Here is a 19,507-nt window from a genome sequence, read left to right on the forward strand (position 1 = left end):
CTGTCCCTGAGTTCTTTTGCTCAAGGCTAGTACTCTACCACTTCAAGCCACAGTCCCACTTCTGGTTTTCTGGTAGTTAACTGGAGATAAATCCCCTGGATTTTCCTCCCCAGTGTGCCTTCGAATCATGATCCTCAGATCTGTCTCCTGAGTAGCTAAGATTATAGGTATGAGCCACTGGCCCTAGCTGAGCAGCTGGGATTATTATTATATGCATCAAAATGCTCAGCTTAGTACACATTTTCCACATGAATATTTCAATACAAATAAGCTCTAAAATTACATTTAAGAACACCTTTAATTCAATGTCTCATTACTAAAAAAACAAAACCTGCATATTATAGGAGTTGGAAGGGGAAAGGGTAAGGGAAAAAGAAAGAGAAAAGATGAGTAATTTTGAAATATATTGCAACTACATAAAGAAATAAGTGAAAACTAAACATATACAACCATCAATATAATTCCTTAACAGCACAATTGATAATAGTAAATGTAAATAGATAAAATAAATTATATACATTTCTTTTTACCTGTGTGAATACTCATATGTTCCTGAAGACTCCGTTTGGTAACAAATGACTTAACACACAGTTCACACTGGAATTGCTTTTGTGACTCATGGAGACTCTGATGTAATTTTAGACCATGTTTATAGATGAATGTTTTTCCACAGACCTAAAATAAAACAGTAGTATTTAAGTCAGTATAATGAAAAGTAGTAAGTATTTCTGAATTAGGACAAAAAATAGACATAATGAACATATATTTATATAAATAATTTTATTTTTATTTTTATTTTTGTCAGTCATGGGGGCTGAACTCTGAGCCTGGGCGCTATCCCTCAGCTCTTCAGCTCAAGGTTGGCGCGCCACAGCCCCACTTCCGGCTTTTTTCTGCTTATGTGGTGCTGAGGAATAGAACCCAGGGCATCATGCATGCAAGGCAAGCACTCTACCACTGAGCCACCTTCCCACCCCATATAAAATAATTTTAAAATAATTGGTTTTAATTTAAAATTATAAGCAAAATGACATTGAAAGTAAAAACCATAAAAAAATCTAGGATTGTAGCTAGCTGATCCCTTTTCTGACTCAGTATTTAATATTGTTGCAATCTTTAAGTCTACGTGACCACCATAAAAGTTCAAACAATAGGGAAATACCTGTGCTATTGTTGTGAGGTTAGTATATAGAATACCTTATGTTATAGAGACATCATGGGCTGGTAATGTGGCTTAATGGTAGAGTGCTTGCCTAGCATGCATGAAGCCCTGGGTTCAATTCCTTAGCACCACATAAACAGAAAAAGCTGGAAATGGTGCTGTGGCTCAAGTGATAGAGTGCTAGCCTTCAGCAGAAAAAAAAAGCTCAAGGACAGTACGCAGGCCCTGAGTTCAAGCCCCAGGGTAAGAGAGAGAGAGAGAGAGAGAAAGAGAGAGAGAGAGAGATCAAAGCTTAATTAAGAACATTCTACTCATTTCTTGCTACATCAAATAGAATAGTTCTTCTGAAATGGCAGTGAAGAGTTATCTATCCCTCCCAATCTACTAGGAAGGTATTTTGCTCAATCAAATAAAAATTTTGTAACAATGTCAAATAGCTGTAAGAATTTACTTGCATACTTTCTATTTCTGTACTTATTTTCCATAGACTACGCATTTGAATATTGTATAGAACACAAAAACCCAACCAGTTCTTACACTTAACTTTTTTTTTTTGTCAGTTGTGGGGCCTGAACTCTGGGCCTGGGTGCTGTCTCTCAGCTCTTCAGCTGTAAACTAGCGCTCTACCACTTGAGCCTCAGCCCCACTTCCGGCTTTTTCTGCTTATGTGGTGCTGAGGAATCGAACCAAGGGCCTCATGCATGCAAGGCAAGCACTCTACCACTGAGCCACCTTCCCAGCACTAACACTTAAATTTTTGAATAAATGATTTTTTTTTTTGGGGGGTGGGGGGTGGGGTCCGGTCATGGGGCCTGAACTCTGGGCCTGGGCGCTGTCCCTCAGCTCTTCAGCTCAAGGCTAGTGCTCTACCACTTGAGCCACAGCGCCACTTCCGGCTTTTTTCTTTTTGCTTATGTGGTGCTGAGGAATTGAACCCAGGGCCTCAGGCATGCAAGGCAAGTGCTCTACCACTGAGCCACCTTCCCAGCACCGAATAAATGATTTTTATCACTTGGTTTCCACAATAATTGTGATAGTAGGGGGAAAAAAGCAGTATGACAGTATGAATATCAGTATGAACAGGGTAAAAGCAGAATAACAGAATAAATAAAACAGATTTGTTGGATCTGGGAAGGTGGCTCAGTGGTAGAGCGCTTGCCTTGCATGCATGAGGCCCTGGGTTCGATTCCTCAGCATCACATAAACAGAAAAGGCCGGAAGTGGCACTGTGGCTCAAGTGGAAGAGCGCTAGCCTTGAGCTGAAGAGCTGAGGAGTTCAAGCCTCAGGACCAACTCCAAAAAAAAGAAATTTGCCCATGAGCTGCTAAAAAGATTCATTCCACTCATTATATATTCTACTCTCACACTAAAAAGCTTGAAACAGAAATACTATGAGTGTTATTGGTAGCCAGGCTCCAGTGGCTCACACTTGTAATCCTAGCTACTCAGGAGGTTGAAATCTGAGGATTGTGGTTCAAAGCCAGGCTGGACAGGAAATCCGTGAGACTCTTATCTCCAATAAACCACCAGGAAAAACAAAAAACAAAAAAACACCAGAAAACTGGAAGTGGCACTATGGCTCATGTGATATAGCACTAGCCTTGAGCTGAAGAGCTGAGGCCCAGTATTCAAGCCCCATGACTGACTTTAAAAAAGCAACTTTCATTGGTTCCAAAAACTGTTTTAAGAGTAACAACGGTGGTCATGATTCTATGCAAGCTACAGGTGCTACTAGAAACTTGTCACTGTGGGCTGGGAAGGTGGCTCAGTGGTAGAGTGCTTGCCTTGCATGCATGAGGCCCTGGGTTTGATTCCTTAGTACCACATAAGCAGAAAAAGCTGGAAGTGGCACTGTGGCTCAAGTGGTAGAGTACTAGCCTTGAGCTGAAGGACAGAACTCAGGCCCAGACCTCAGGCCCCATGACCGACAAAAAAAAAAAAAAGAAGGAAACTTGTCACTGTTCCAAATGGCCCCAGGCTGGCTAATATTTACAGAATTTACCAAGGAATCAGTCGTATTTCCACATCTGGTAACCCTCCATTTTCAATAACAGAGGTGAATATATAACTTAGGCAGGACCTTTTTTGACCAAAATCTAAATGACTGGTTCTTTTCCATTACAGGGTTGTTCTTCTGAAGAATGATTAGGATAATAAATTGGCTTTTCTCACCCTGTAAATCCTCTGGACCTTAACATATTTCACTAACATCCTAAATAGATTTCTTTCAAATTATGATCTGAGAGAACAAATTAAAGAGTACAATAGGGAATCACTCCTTAAAGAGGCAAAAAGCTGAGAACATAAAATTTTCTGACATTTTATAAAAGTGAGTGACTCCTAAATATACATCAACTAGTGCCTTCTTTAAATAGCATGTTAGAATAGAATAGAATGTTATAGCTTTACCTGGCATGCATGTGGCTTTACACCTGTATGTTTTAACATATGTATTCGAAGAGAATACAATTTAGGTAGCGTTCTTCCACATATGGAACAAATAAATTCGCGTTTGGTCCTGCCCTTCTCAGATGATGTTCCTGATGCCTCGTTAGATGTGGAATTGGAGGAGGATGAACTCGGAGCATCTTTTCTGGTATGTCGAATAAGATGTGCACGCAACGAGGCACTATACTGAAACTGTTTTTTACATAACTAAAAGAAAAAGTAAACAAGATTCTATCTAAATATATTTCCATTACAAAGTATTAAGTGAAACCTGACCCAAATTTCAACTTTGTGATTCTGGTTACAATAATTATAATCAACAAACACATATATTATGTAAAAGATGACTATTAGGTGTCCAATCATAAAAATGAAAAAGATAAAATTCTTTACCTTTAAAGAGATTTACAATATAACTATAGAATAAGACCTATCTGAAGAAAATGTGAATTATTTAGGAGGGAGTAATCAGAACAATGAGGAAAGAATGGGTCTGAGTAGTAAAGTAGTAGCAGTGGTGGTGAGTAGTAGAACTGGGAGTACAGGTCAGTGGTAAAGTGCCTGCCTAACAATGTCTGTGGCCTAACAATGTCTGAGGCCTAAGCACCACCAAAATAAAGACTAGGACACAAAACAGAGTCCCTGTATCATTACTAAGAGCTTTAGGTGGAGAAGTATGGGCTAGAGATAGCATAAAGGTTAAGACTGTGAAGGTCCTTGGAAACTATAGTTGCTGGAAATTTGTGAAAGCTTTCATTCTTCTAGACATCAGTTATCTATGTTCATCATCTGCAATATTTCATTTTTAAAAAGTAATAAGCTAGGCACTAGTGGCTCATGCCTGTCATCCTGGCTACTTAGGAGGCTGAAATCTGAAGACTATGGTTTGAAACCAGCCTGAGCAGAAAAGTCCATGAGACTCTTATCTTCAATAAACTACTCAGAAAATCTAGAAGTGGCACTGTGGCTCATGTGGTAGAGTGCTAGCCTTGAGCAAAAAGAAGTGCAGAGATAGAGCCCAGTCCCTGAGTTCAAGTCCCAGAACTGATTTAAAAAAAAAAAAAAGGTAACAAAAAAACTGGTTTCCTGACCAGTTTCCTGACCTACTTTTTCTACCAGAATTAACTTTTTTTTTTTTTTTTTGGTCGTGGGGCTTGAGCTTTGGGCTTGGGCTCTGTCCCTCAGCTCTTAGCTCAAGGCAAGTGCAAGTACTCTACCACTTGAACCACAGCGCCACATCCGCTTTTCTGATGGTTAACTGGAGATAAGAGTCTCACAGACTTTCTTGCCTGGGCTAGCTTTGAACCCTGATCCTCAGATCTCAGCCTCCTGAGTAACTAGGATTACAGGTGTGAGCAACTGGTGCCCAGCTTCTACATTAACAACTAATAAAATGTAATTGGTAGGTAAATGGATGTATTTCTGCCCTGTGTAAGGAATAATGATAAGAAAAAAGAAAAGCCTGTATAAATCCAATATAAAGTTACTTTTTTCACAAATATTTTCAACACACAACTGGATGAATGCATGGGTATAGAATCCAAAGATATAGACAACTGACTCTGTCTGGTTATTTCATAGATGTAATTGTTCTATTCCATTTATCTTTTAGATAAATTATACCTGTGGGGTTTGATTTTTGAAATAAGTTATCAGGCTGGCTACAAACTCAAGATCTTCCTGCCTCAGTCTCCCAAGTGCTAGGATTACAGCTTATACTCCCACATCTGATCTTCGTAGATTTTTTTCTGTACAGTGTACCTTCACTGTGCATAGTTCTCTTCAAAAAAGTTATAGTTTTACCTTTTCACGACAGAAAAGTATCTCTGGTCAAGGAATAACAATTATCTTGACTTTCAAAGTAACTGGTATTACTACCAATTCTTGAACTATTTAGCAGTTCTTCAATACAACTGGACTGACTTGTAGCTTTCTCAACTAAAAACCTCAAAATGAGTCCTGAGAAATTTGCTCAATCACTTACTTCACTTATTTATTAGCGTCCAGGGTCTAGGTCTTTCTATTTCCTGTACCCTCTTATAAATGTGTATTTTTAAAATGATCATTCTCCTGTTGCTTTACCAAGGTATAAAAGAAAGCACAGGTAATTCACTGTATATCTGAGTACAAGGAAATGGCATGTATGAAATAGATGACTCTTACAGCAATATCACAGAAATGAAACAAGACAACAGTGGGAGAAATAACCAACCAGCATACTGTACACTAAATTTACAGTAATGTTGAGTTATTAGTTTTCAGATACTCACCGGACATTTGTAATCTCTAGCTCGTTCATGTTTCAGAGTGTGCATTATAAAAGCATACCGTCTCTGAAACACCATTCCACATTCGCCACATTTGTGGGACGCTTCTTCAGCGTTCTCCTTGGTGTCCCTTTTTGGTTGTTTCATCATTTTCCCTCTTTGAACTAATTTCTGGGCCACCTTGTTAAGAGACGGTAAACACAACCTAAGTTTGGACATTTTCATTTTTTTATGTCATGAGTCATAAACTTCTAATTCCTACTATCGTAGTGATATTGGTACTTCAAACATTAAATTGCTGCCCTGTACCCATCCCATAATTTTTATCATAAACCTAAGTTCATCACTAGGATGCTGTCAACCTAAAGCTGAAATTACAAATGATAACCTTTTGTAAATCATACCTGTTGGACTGCTGACTTAGGAACAGCTTTCCGCTTCTGGAGCTTTTTTTCCATGCCCTTGTGTAGTCGGATATATCCCCCTTCATTAACAGACCGCTGCCGAAGCCTACTTCTATAAGTGTCATCCTCAGGGCCAAGGTCTTGGTTTGCCATTGATGCAACTAGATTTTCATGATCTTTTAAAGGCTGCTCAAGGTTTTGCGTATCATTTGGAATGTCTTCAGCACAGTTATCTTCAGCTGATACATCATTTCCCATATCACTGTCCTCATGAGAGCTACTGATTATATTGTCTTTTGAAAGTATAGGATTTGTATTAGAAACGGTGTCATCTCTGATGTTTGAAGCTTCTAGGTCTGCCTCGTTTTTCATTCCTAAAGCAACAGATTCTATTTCAGGATGGGAGTCAGCTATACTTCCTGCAGATGATATAGTAGCTTCAGCCTCTGAAGAAACCTGGGACTCAGGCTGTTGTCTTACCTCTTCATTCTGCTCAGCTTCTGGCAACTCTCCATTTACTAGTAGTACAATTTCACAACCTCCATGTTCACTAGGTACAGTGTTTGTGGTTCCCTCATTGCTAGCCCCAGGAGGTGCTGTACTTCCATTCTGTGGTGGCAGGTCTTGGGTAGATGCAACTGTTTGTACTTCACCCTTTTTATATACTGTTAGCTGCTTCTCTTCCATTAGTTTATGCACACTTTCACAAATTTCTAAAACTTCTGACATGAAGAGATGACGAGCTAAGATAGCCACATCAGCCATGCTACAGAAGTCAAAACTCAGTACAGAAGTATAGGCAAATTCTAGCAAAGGAAGGAAGCTTGCTTTACAAAAACCTGCATGAAACAAGAAAGGTAGGGACAAAAAAGTTAGTCATAACAAAAACACTGTATAGGAACAACTGATATAGAATTACAAGATAAAAGAAGTGGCAATTATGGCCATTAATTCTATAATTAATTACCCATGAATTTTGCTTTCTGTTCTGGCTGCTTATCAAATGTTGACTAGCTCACTTTTATGAGCTGAATCTCTCAATACCTAATATAGAAAATAATATCAGACTCACTATTTCGAGTTGTTGTAAGGTAGTCATTTTCAAACTTTATTCCTTAGAACCCTGGGGATTCCTCAAATTGCCCTCAAGAAATAGCTGCTGGAGAATGGAGGGTAAAAAAGAACAATGGAGGGGCTGGGAAGGTGGCTCAGTGGTAGAGCGCTTGCATCTAGGGAGGATGGTGAGTAGTCAGGTTTCAACCAACCTCACACTCAGTAAGTGTAGCTATATTGTCTATTTACAGTAAGTAGTCCACTTAATTGAACAGAGTATTCTACAACTAAACATTAAGGAACAAGATTTAATGCAGGGGTCAGTTAACTCTTTCTATAAAGAATGAGATAATGAATACTTCAGGTCACAAAGTGCCTGTCACAACTACTCGGCTCTGAGCTCTGATGTACACAATGGGAACAGGCTGTACAAATTTCTGTGTGAAAAGGGAGAGTAGGGAGAATTGGCCCTTAGGCTATAGTTTGCATATTCTAGATCCCAGGAATAAAATTACCATATTTATGGGGTATTGCATTCTAATTTTATGTAAAATAATAAAGTCAGTTTATTTCTTTTCTATATTCTTAGTGCTTTACTTTCAAAAACCATTTCTAATTCCTAGTAATCATGTAATTTTTAAAAAATGAAGGAAAAAAATTCCACTACAACAGTGATGATTCTTATACTACCTTTACAAATAGACAACTGGCTGGGAAGGTGGCTCAGTGGTAGAGTGGTTGCCTCGCAAGCATGAGGCCTTGGGTTCAATTCCTCAGTACCACATAAGCAGAAAAAGCTGGAAGTGGTGCTGTGGCTCAAGTGGTAGAGCACTAGCCTTGAGCTGAAGAGCTGAGGGACAGTGCCCAGGCCCAGAGTTCAGGCCCCACGACCAACCAAAAAAAAAAAACAACAACAAATAGACAACTAAGAAATGATATAGGAAGCTGGGTGCTGGCGACTCATGCCTGTAACCCTAGCTACACATGAGGTTGAGATCTGAGGATCATGGTTCAACACCAGCCCAAGCAGAAAAGTCAGTGAAATTCTTATCAACCACCAGAAAGCAGTAATTCAAGTGGTAGAAAACTAGCCTTGAGCACAAAATCTAAGGGACATCACCAAGGCCCCGAGTTCAAGTCCTAGGACCAGAATATGAAAGCAGGGGGGAGGGGGGGGTTAGAAGGAGAGAGGGAGAGAAAAGAGAAGAGGAGAGAAAGAAAGAGAGAGTAACAGGAAGAAGAGGAAAGGAAGAAAAAGAGAGAAGGATGGAAAGAAATTGCATAGAGCAAGATATGTAGCACAGTGGTAAAGTAGGTATTCAAGGCCCTGGGTTTAATTCCCATTTACCTCCTACCCCAAAAAAACAAAAAACAAAAAGGAAAACTGTATACTTTCCTAGAGTTTTATTATACAATCCAGGAAATATTCTTATCCCCCACCTTATACTGTTCTGTGTTGAGCTTTTTGTTTGTTTGTTTGTTTGTCGTGGGGCCTGAGCTCTGAGCCTGGGCGCTGCCCCTCAGCTCTTCAGCTCAAGGCTAGTGCTCTACCACTTGAGCCTCAGTGCCACTTCCAGCTTTTTTTTGCTTATGGGTGCTGAGGAATCGAACCTAGGGCCTCAAGCATGCAAGGCAAGCACTCTACCACTGAGCTACCTTCCCAGCTGTGTTGAGCTTTTCTAATATAATTAACTTCCCATTTCACTGAGACCCAACCAAAGCAAGCTTTTATAATCTCTTATTTCTTGCTCTCTAGTTTTGACTCAAAGGATATAGTGTGAGACTTTTATATACAGATAAGAGGATTTACAAATGGATGAATTAAACAGATATACTACATATCAGGATAAAAAACAAGAAAAGAGATCAACATTATCCTCATGGCTAGTTAGGTAATAAAGGACAATCACCAGGCCCCAGTTTCCCTTAAGTAGTTGACAATCAAACAGCCTGAAAGCATGTTAATCCTGGCACAAATTTTAAGACCAAGAAACTGAACATAAGAATACTCCTTTTAAAAATAAACCACATAGGGCTGGGAATGTGGCTTAGTGGTCGAGTGCTTGCCTAGCATGCATGAAGCCCTGGGTTCAATTCCTCAGCACCACATAAACAGAAAAAGCCAGAAGTGGTGCTGTGGCTCAAGTGGTAGAGTGCTGGCCTTGAGCGAAAGAAGCTCAGGGACAGTGCCCAGGCCCAGAGTTCAATCTCCAGGACTGGCAAAAAATAAATAAATACAAAATAAAATAAAAATAAATAAAAAACAAACCACACAACAATGAAATACTGTATTATGGTCTATTACCTAATTTTTATTTATTTATTTTTTTTTGGGGGGGTCAGTTGTGGGCCTGAACTCTGGGCCTGGGCGCTGTCTCTCAGCTCTTCAGCTCAAGGCTAGTGCTCTACCACGTGAGCCACAGTGCCACTCCCGGCTTTTTCTGTGCATGTGGTGCTGAGGAATTGAACCCAGGGCCTCATGCATGCAAAGCAAGCACTCTACCACTGAGCCACCTTCCCAGCCCTACCTAATAAATTTTAACTGTAACAATAAGCCCTGCCCTACAACTAACTACGCTAATTTAAAAAAAAAATCTATCAGCACCCTTTACCTTCCAAGAATGGGAAAATAAAATTTTACAAAATGATGTCAGAATGCGAGTCACAGTAAGTTCCTATTATGAGAGCAGGTATGCATAAATGAGCTTATCTATTTTAAATTTCTAAATTTTCATTTGATAATTCTAAGCCACTAGGTGAATTTAGTGAGTAGGAAAAGGAGAAAGCAAGAGAGAGGAGGAAAAATAAAATAATTATCTGACATTTTCCTCCACTGAAGTTTGGATTCAAGCTCATGCTTACTAAGCAGGTACTCTACCACCAGACCATCCACCCAGCCCTTGCATGGGATACCACAGCCACTCAGTTTCTTCTATTGGGATACAATCTTAAAACCCCTTCTGTCACAGGTAACCCCAAACCATGATCCCCTGTTCTCAGCCTCCCAAGTAGCTAGGGTAACAGCCTTGAGCTACCAGTACTCAGCCAAGTATGTAATTTTTAAATAACATATTCACTTAGCATAGAAATATAGATGCATTTGTAGATTTCTCTCAAAAAGTTCAAATCCCAGAAATACTTCTAGTACAACTGTTTTCTATAGCTCTATCTTAGAAACCATGCTTAAGAAGACCCTTTTTTTGGGGATGGGAAGGTGGCTCAGTGGTAGAGTGCTTGCCTTGCATGCATGAGGCCCTGGGTTCAATTCCCCAGCACCACATAAGCAAAAAGAAAAAAAGCCAGAAGTGGTGCTGTGGCTCAAGTGGTAGAGCGCTAGCCTTGAGCTGAAGAGCTGAGGGACAGCGCCCAGGCCCAGAGTTCAGGCCCCACGACCGGACCCCCCCCCCCCAAAAAAAAAGACCCTTTTTTTGCTTCTTGGGAGTGGAGGTGAACAAAAAAGGGTGCAGAAAGGGAGGGAGGAAGGGTAAACAAATACAATCACAGTATTCAATATACAATATGTAGACAATGAACTACGGAACTTGTGGGCAGGGCAAGAAGGGGAACCTGGGGGAAAGTGAAGGAAGGGGTGTCAATGTCCAAAAAAGAAATGTGCTCATTTCCTGACTTATAAAATGGTAGCTCCCCTGTACATACCTTAACAATAATAATAAAATTGATTTTTAATATATACTTTTATTGTAAAGATACAGAGGGGTTACAGTTACATGAATAATGAGCACATTTTCTATTGAGCACTGTTACCCCCTCCTTTGTTTTTCCCCTACTATCCCTTTCCTCCCCACCTACCCTTCCCCCGCAAGTTGTAAAGTTCATTTTCAACATAGTGTCTTGTACATCTCATTGTTACAATGGATCAACCTGTATCCTTATTTCAGCATTTTGTTATTTCCCTTCCCCTCCCCAAATCAGAAAAATGTATATACAAGATGCAGGGCCCAGAATCAAATACAGTGAAAACAGGGTATTTATACCATGGGGGAAGAACATACAAAAGAAACAAAAAATCCCATAGTATATTATAAGTACATTAAAAACAACAGCAAGAAAGATAAAACCTGGTGTGTCCCTATCTTGGGGTTCACTTCACTTAGCATTATCTTATAAGGTCATATGTACATAGCTTTTGACCTTTTCTGCTTGTCCTAGACATATATACTAGTTATTGCAAATAAGGGTAACCATTTTTTTCCCCTTGGTCCTGGAGCTGTCCCAGGGCCTGGTACTGTCCTTGAGCCTCTCTGTGCTCAAGGCTTGTGCTCTACCACTTGAGCGACAACGCCACTTCGGGCCTTTTCTGTTTATGAGACTGAGGAATCAAACCCAGGGCTTCATGCATGCTAAGTAAGCACTCTTCCACTAAGCCCCATTCCCAGCCCTAAAAATTAAATTTTTTAAAAAAAGGTCCTTTTCAATAGGTAGTAGGTTTCTGTATATGGGCCTCTATCAGCATAAATTCTGTTTAGAAAACAACTCTCTCTTCTAGAGTGTACTTATTAACAAATGGCAGGATTAAAAAAAAAAAAATCTTACCAGAAAGATCCACCACAGCCTCGTGACTGGAAATAGCTCCTTTCTCAATAAAAAGATCTCGAAAATATTCACTATTAGCTGACAAAACAGACTTATGTGCTTTGTACTCTTCTCCTTCAATTAATAAAGTTACATCACAGAACTGGTTGGAAAGTCTCTGCTCATTCAGCTGTTTCAAGACAGCCTGGCAATGTTTTGGAGAAGAACGCTTTACCACTCCTTTCGTATCAACCTGTCAAAATAAAGTTTGATATCAACTGGAAATCTATTCCCTTTTTCCAAGTGAAGAAACAATCTGTTATTCTTTCTTTTACCTGTTGGCTTAAATAAGGCACAATATGTTTGCCTCATTATTTTCTATTTCTTTTTACTGTCAGAAATTTGATGACATATAAAACTAGTATAAACCAATAAACAAAAACACAAAGTAATCAAAAAGTAGCTAACAATCTAGTCAGAGTAATTTTACTTCCTGACCCATGTACTACTCCAGAAAAGTATTGTCTACCAATACCACTATTTCATTACAAAACAAGGGAAATAGGGTAATAAAAAGAGACTTAAGCTGGGTGCTGTGTGGCTAACACCTGTAATCCTAGTTACTCAGAAGGCTGAGATCTGAGGATCACAGACCGAAGCCAGCCCAAGTAGCCAAGTCCATGAAACTTTTTTTTTTTGGCCAGTCCTAGAGCTTAAACTCAGGGCCGGGGTACTGTTCCTAAAGTTCTTTTGCTCGAGACTAGCACTCTACCACTTAAGCCACAGCACCACTTCTGGCTTTATCTGTTTATGTGGTACTGAGGAATTGAACCCAAGGCTTCATGCATGCTAGGCAAGCACTCTAACACTAAGCCACATTCCCAGCACTCTCTGAAACTCTTATCTCAAATTAATCACAGAAAAAGCCCAAAATGGCACTGTAGCTCAAGTGGTAGAGTGCTAGCCTTGAGCAAAAGCAGCTCAGGACCAGTGCCCAGGCTCTGAGTTCAAGCTCCAGGAGTAGCACAAAAAAAAACAACCAAATAAACAGTGAAAGCTGAATGGAAATTGTCACTTACAAATACAAGTTCATGTTTGGATACTGGCTTCTTTTTTGAAGACTTAGGAGCTGTAGTTGGAGGTGAAGTAAAGTTGCTCAGGTCATCCTCTGACTCATTACTTTCTTCTCCAGATTCAAGGTCTAGTCCCAATTCTTCCAACATTTCTGAAGCATCTGATATTGGACGGGAGCGATCTAGTTTCTCCTGGCATTTGCTACACTGTTTTATATAATCTTTGACTTGCTTTAATATACCTGCAGTAAAAATAAAGTTAATACTGTTCCTACTTGAAAACAAAGAATAGATTTAATCTGTGTATATTAATATATGTTCAAGTGACTCTATGTAAACACACCTATGACTGTAGAAAATATAAAGATACTTAAAAATGTAAGATACTAATTTTTATGTATTTATTTATTGTTGGTTATGGGGCTTGAACTCAACTCAGGACCTAGGCACTGTCCTTGAGTTCTTTCAATCAAGGCTCTACCATTTTGAGTCACAGCTCCACTTCCAGTTTTCTGGTGATTAATTGATATATGAGTTTCATGGACTTTCCTGCCCAGGCTAGCTTCGAACCCTGATCCTCATATTTCAGCTTCCTGAGTATTAGGATTACAGGTATGAGCCACCAGTGCCTGGCTAAAAGATATATTTTTACATTTATAAGTATGTGAATAACAGTTTGTTTTCATGCTATGATACCTGGTTTTTGTTGATTTTCAGTTATTCACTTCTCCCATTATAAGACAATTTTATAGGCTTGCCCACTTCCACGTTACAATGTATCCATAAAATAAAACCTATGCTGGTCAGGCTTTGCATTATGTTTTGGTGAAATATGGACCACATATGTGACAAAGATCCTGCATTATAATATACTCTGGGAACATAGTAAGCCATAGCCTTTAGATTCATACAAATACTCAAAAGATTCTCCATTCTTTTGACCTCAGATAAGACCATGCAATTCATTTAGCCAAAGGAACATGAATTGTTTAGTGTCAAGACACAAGTTTTAAGAGGTATTTAGAGTTTCTCATCAGTTCCTTGATCTTTGTGCTCTGTCTCTGTGTCTCTCTCTCCTCTCTCCCTATTTTCCCCCTCCTTTCCTCTCTCTTGGTGCTAGTACTAGGGCTGGAATTCAGAGTTTGTGCACTGTCCCTGAATCTTTTTGCCCACAGCTAGTGCTCTACCACTTGAGCCACAGCTCTACTTCCAGCTTTTTGGGGTTAATTGGAAATAAGTTTAATGGACTTTTTCTATGTGGGCTGGCTTCAAACCCTGATCCTCTGATCTCATCCTCCTAAGTATCCACAACTACAAGAGTGAGCCATCCATCAGCAATTAAACATAGTGTCTCACCCAGGCACCAGTGGTTCATGCCTGTAATCTTGGCTATTTAGAAAGCTGAGATCTAAGGATCTCATTTTTAAGCTAGCCTGTGCCGGAAAGTCCAGGAGACTCTTACCTCAAATTAAACACACACACATACACATACGAAAATAAGCTAGAAATGGAAATATGGCTCAAGTGGTAGAGCACTCTTGAACCAAAAAGCTCAAAGAGGGCTGGGAATGTGGCTTAGTGGTAAGAGGGCCTGCCTTGCACTGGTTCGATTCCTCAGTACCACATAAACAGAAAAAGCCGAAGTACTACTGTGGCTCTAGTGGTAGCCTTGAGCAAAAAGAAGCTCAATGACAGCGCTCAGGCCCTGAGTTCAAGCCCCAAGACTAACAAAAAAGAAAACCAACATCTCAGATGGATGTTCTTTAACCTGACTTGAAGAAGGAGGGGTGGGGGGGAGAGAAATTCTGTAGCCTGTAACAGGCTGCAACCAAAACTTGTAATGAGAATGTAACTTTTTTCCAGAAATTTCTCTTACTGGGGCTGGGAAGGTGGCTCAGTGGTAGAGCGCTTGCCTTGCATGCATGAGGCCCTGGGTTCGATTCCTCAGCACCACATAAGCAAAAAGAAAAAAGCCGGAAGTGGCGCTGTGGCTCAAGTGGTACAGCGCTAGCCTTGAGCTGAAGATCTGAGGGACAGCGCCCAGACCCAGAGTTCAGACCCCACAACCGGACCCAAAAAAAAGAAATTTCTCTTACTATCTACACCAAAAATAATAGCACCAAAAAACTAACAGAATATTTTGTGATGGCATAACCACTGCTTTTAGACAAAAGCAGTTAGATCTTCTGCCAAGGTGCTCCTCTGGTGTTTCTCCTAAAATAACTTCATTAATCAATCGCATTAAGGATGTTCAGCCTAGCCTATAATTTATTTCTTTTTTTTCTGAGTCTATGCTCAGTAAACAACCTTTTATGAGCAACTTGACCTCCAAAGGGCCATAACAGAACCTCGTTGGGAATACATAGAAATGTGTGTTAACAGACCATGAAAATCTTGTCTTCTAGCCGGGCATCAGTGGCTCATGCCTGTAATTCTAGCTACTCAGGAGGCTGAGATCTGAGGATCCCAGTTCAAAGCCAGCCCGGGCAAGAAAGTCTGAAAGACTCTTATCTTCAATAAACTAAGCCTTAGAAGTCATTAAGTGTAATCCAGATATAAATGCCACAAACTCACTGAATCTTGAGTTCATTCCTCAGAACTGCCAAAATAAAACTCTACAGCAAAATACTTTTCCTAAAAATTGTTTTATTAGATGGCTGTTTACTGTAAGTTTCTTTTATCAGAAGTGCTTAGATCCAAGTATTTCTGATTTTTGTTTTTCAAGTTTTGGAATATTCACACATGCATAATGAGAAGTACTAGAGATAAGACAAATCTAGATAAAATTCATTTGTGTTTTATAATGTGCATTATGTTTATGTACATATTTTGAGATAATGTAATATAATATTTTAAGTGTACCTAAGTTTTAACTGATGCTCATAATATTAAGTCACATGTGAAACTCCAAACTGGTGACATCACCTGTGGTATTCAACCTACAAAACATAAAATGTATCATATAACCTCTTCAAAACTTCACTATATTCTTGGGCTGGGAAGGTGGCTCAGTGGTAGAGAGCTTGCCCTGCATGCATGAGACCCTTGGTTTGACTCCTCAGCACCACATAAACAGAAAAAGCCAGAAGTGGCATTGTGGCTCAAGTGGTAGAGTGTTAGCCATGAACTGAAGAGCTGAGGGACAGTGCTCAGACCCAGAATTCAAACCCCACCACCAGGGACAAAAAACAACAACAACAAAACACTTCACTATATTCTTGAGAATAAGAGTTGAAAATGTAAATAAGAAAGCTGGGCTCTTGTGGCTCACATCTGTAAATTCTACCTACTGAGGAGGCTAACATATGAGGACTGCACTTCAAAGGCAGTCTAAGCAGAAAAGTCAATGAGAATCCAACCAGAAAAAAAGCTTGAAGTAGAGGTTTTACAAGTCAAGTGGTAGAGCACTAACTTTAGGGGGGAAAAGCCAAGCACATGGCCTTGAATTCAAGCCCCAGCAATGGCACAAACAGGGAAGAAAAGGTGCCCAAGCTGAAAGAGTACTACAGTCTTAATTTATTCATAAAAGAGGTAACCACTATTCATATATTATTTTCTCAAAATCAGTATACTACAGTCTAATTTATTCATAAATGAGGCAAAGCTGGGCGCTGGTGGCTCACGCCTGTAATCCTAGCTACTCAGGAGGCTGAGATCTGAGGATTCAAAGCCAGCCCGGGCAGGAGAGACAGTGAGACTCCTATCTCCAAGAAACCACCAGAAAACCGGAAGTGGCGCTGTAGCTCAAGTGGTAGAGTGCTAGCCTTGAGCTGAAGAGCTGAGGGACAGGGCCCAGGCTCAGAGTTCAAGCCCCACGACTGACCAAAATAAATAAATAAATAAATAAGGCAAACACTTCATATATTAATTTCTCCAAGCAACATATGAAGATACAGAATCCTTAACAAAGCTATTCATTATTTTTATGTGTATCTGTAAACTGTACCGTTTCAGCATTTATCAAGTTTGCGAAGAAGGATAGCAGTTAAGCCAAGGACACCTGTCTTCTCTTATCCGGGTTCCCAAGAAGTCAAGAAACCATAGAAACTATATTATTTCCTGGTTGTCGAAAAAAGAAACCATAGAAATAAGTATCTTTCCTGGATGTATATAGGGCTTAACATTTCCCAAGGCGCTTGACAGAGTTAGTGGAAGAATTCTAAACATTCAGTTAATCTAAAACCGAGGTCCGAGACAACAAATTACACAATTAGTCTTATCGCTTCCATATCTCAACTACTGCTTACTACAGTCGCAGTAGCGGAATCTGAGATATAAAGGGGAGTAGATGCAAAGAGCCTCAAACTGAGAACGGTGCACCCTGAAAAAAGCAGGTGATCTCGGGGCCAAAAGCCTCAGTACAGTTCTTAAAGCGGCTCCCTGGGCACCGGTGGCTAATGCCTATAATCCAAGCTATTTAGGAGGCTGGGATCCGAGGATAGCTGCTTGAAGCCAGTCAGCGGAGGGAAGTCCGTGAGACCCTCGGATTACTGTTGTTGCTGTTACTATGAAGGTGTTGTACAGAAGGGTTACATAAGTCAGGTAATAAGTACATTTCAGTCCGTGAGACTAACCACTATAAAAGCTAAAAGTGGAACAGCGGCTCACGAGGAAGAGCGCTAGCCTGGAGCAAAAAAGCTCAGGGACCCGGCCGAGGTCCCGAGATCCAGCCACAGACCCCGCACCAAAACAAAACGAAAAACAAACAAACAAACACACCAAATCCCAGGTGGTTCCAGCGAGTTTTCGCTGGCCAAGGTTGGAGGGAGCCCCGGGGGCAGGGCGCCACACCTTGGGCGGATCGGCCGCCTCGGGAGGCGGGGCCCCAAGGACACGCCCCGCCGCAGGCCCGGCCCCCAGGGAAGCCCCTTGGCCCCACCCCGGGCCAGAGTCCGCCCCCAGCCGCCCCGGCCTCCTTCCGTTAGGAAGTGCGGCTCCATTCGCATTCCCGACCCGCTCGGCTCCGCCTGGCAGGCGCTCCGCCGCCGATCGCTAGCGGGCCGGGCGATGGGCGTCGGAGCCCCTCTAGCCTGTCACAGGGGCGCACGCAGGCCTCGCCGGGCCCTCCGCCGCCCGCCCGGCCCCCTCGCCGCGGACTGCGCCTCACCTCGCCACCAGTACGTCTTGGACAAGTCGTGCCAGGTCTGATGTCGAGTGTGGTGGGTGCCGCCGGGGCCCAGGTGCGCCGCCTCGATGAGGCCCTGGCGTCGCTCGGGCTGCAGCACCACCTCCAGCTCCGCGAAGGTCTTGCGATGCCGCTGCCGCCGCTGGTAATACAGAGTCCCGCCGCGCACCACGTAGCAGGCGGCCGCCTTGCGGATCTTCCGCTTGACATTGCCCTCGGTGCCGGGCGCGTAGGGCTCGCGCTCGTTCGTCAGGTAGCGCAGGATGGCCCGGTAGCTCTCCTCGTTTGACATCGCGAACGGCGGCTCCCCGAGGGCGCCTGTCAAGCGGCGCGGCAGGCAGACAGGACGCTAGCTCCGGGCGGGTGCAACGGCAGCAGCGACCATGTACGGAGGAACGTCTCTGCCTTTGGTGAGCGCTCTTCGACCGCGCTCGTCGGCAGCGCCGAGAAAGAACCGACGAGTTAGTTACCAGGGGGAACTGCACTTCTCCAGCGCGCGGGATCCGCGGGCGACTGACAAAATGGCTGCTGCACCACCGGAAGTGACGCGGGACGGGGCGGGGTCTGGTTCCTGATTGGAGCGTTCTGGCGTTCGGCTTTGAGGAAGCCGATGGAGTGACGTCAGTACTGCGGGCGGACATTCTGGAAGCCAGTAGACCTTTCCTCGGAGATCCGCAAGGACTTTTTAGCAGACATCTTAAATCCTGGCAGTTGCCCTCGGGGGTTCCTCTTTTCCCACGGTCTCGGGAGGGCCACGTGCAGGCGCTGGTGACCTGTTGTTGTCCCTTCTGAGAGCCTTGGTGGGTCCTGGTTTTAGGTTCACTTTGTGACCCCTGATACAAAAGCAGGCGGTTGGGAGCTCTGGACCCAAACTAATCCCGTTTACTTGGAAATGTAGGTTCCGGCGGACAAGCGTTTTAAAATGTAAGTGCCTCCATTATAAACCGTTCAATTCATTAACTAAGACCTGCCCTCCCAACTAGCCTAGGGATGGTCAGAATTTTTCTGGAATGATCAGCATGTATTAGTGAATTTATACATGTAAACTACAATGCTACAGCATCCTAAAGGAAGGAGTAAGCTTTCCTTTAAGCCACACTTACATTTACCTCTACTTACAACTGGAGGAGAGCCAGGCGTGGTGGCTCACACCTGTAATCCTAGCTACTCTGGAGGCTGAGATCTGAGGATCGCGGTTCAAAGTCAGCAGGGGCAGGAAAGGCGGTGAGACTCTTATCTCCAATAAACCACTCAGGAAACTGGAAGTGGCGCTGTGGCTCTGGTGGTAGAGCGCTAGCCTTGAGCTGAAGAGCTGAAGGACAACGCCCAGGCCCAGAGTTCAAGCCCCACAACTAAAAGAAAAACAAAAATCTCGAGGTGATCTAACACCCGATGTAAATAAGGGTATTTACATGAGGCCATGCAGAGTTGAATTTGGTTTC

General features: G+C 42.0%; 1 protein-coding gene across 1 annotated transcript in view; it reads right to left on the reverse strand.

Annotated features, from left to right (window-relative positions):
* The window catches only part of Zbtb11 (zinc finger and BTB domain containing 11), a 30,027-nt gene extending 10,761 nt beyond the window's left edge, over positions 1-19,266 (reverse strand). Inside the window, exons 1-7 of the mRNA XM_042676660.1 lie at positions 18,048-19,266; positions 12,947-13,182; positions 11,889-12,120; positions 6,282-7,120; positions 5,881-6,057; positions 3,572-3,817; positions 531-675 (exon numbers count right to left, since the gene is read on the reverse strand). Coding sequence (XP_042532594.1) covers positions 531-675; positions 3,572-3,817; positions 5,881-6,057; positions 6,282-7,120; positions 11,889-12,120; positions 12,947-13,182; positions 18,048-18,357 — 2,185 coding nt within the window. The 5' untranslated portion in view covers positions 18,358-19,266. The remainder of the gene's footprint in view (positions 1-530; positions 676-3,571; positions 3,818-5,880; positions 6,058-6,281; positions 7,121-11,888; positions 12,121-12,946; positions 13,183-18,047) is intronic.
* Between the last annotated feature and the right edge of the window lie 241 nt (positions 19,267-19,507).

This window comes from Dipodomys spectabilis, unplaced genomic scaffold (genome assembly GCF_019054845.1).
Source record: "Dipodomys spectabilis isolate Male_0828 unplaced genomic scaffold, ASM1905484v1 ptg000032l, whole genome shotgun sequence".
NCBI lineage: Eukaryota > Metazoa > Chordata > Mammalia > Rodentia > Heteromyidae > Dipodomys > Dipodomys spectabilis.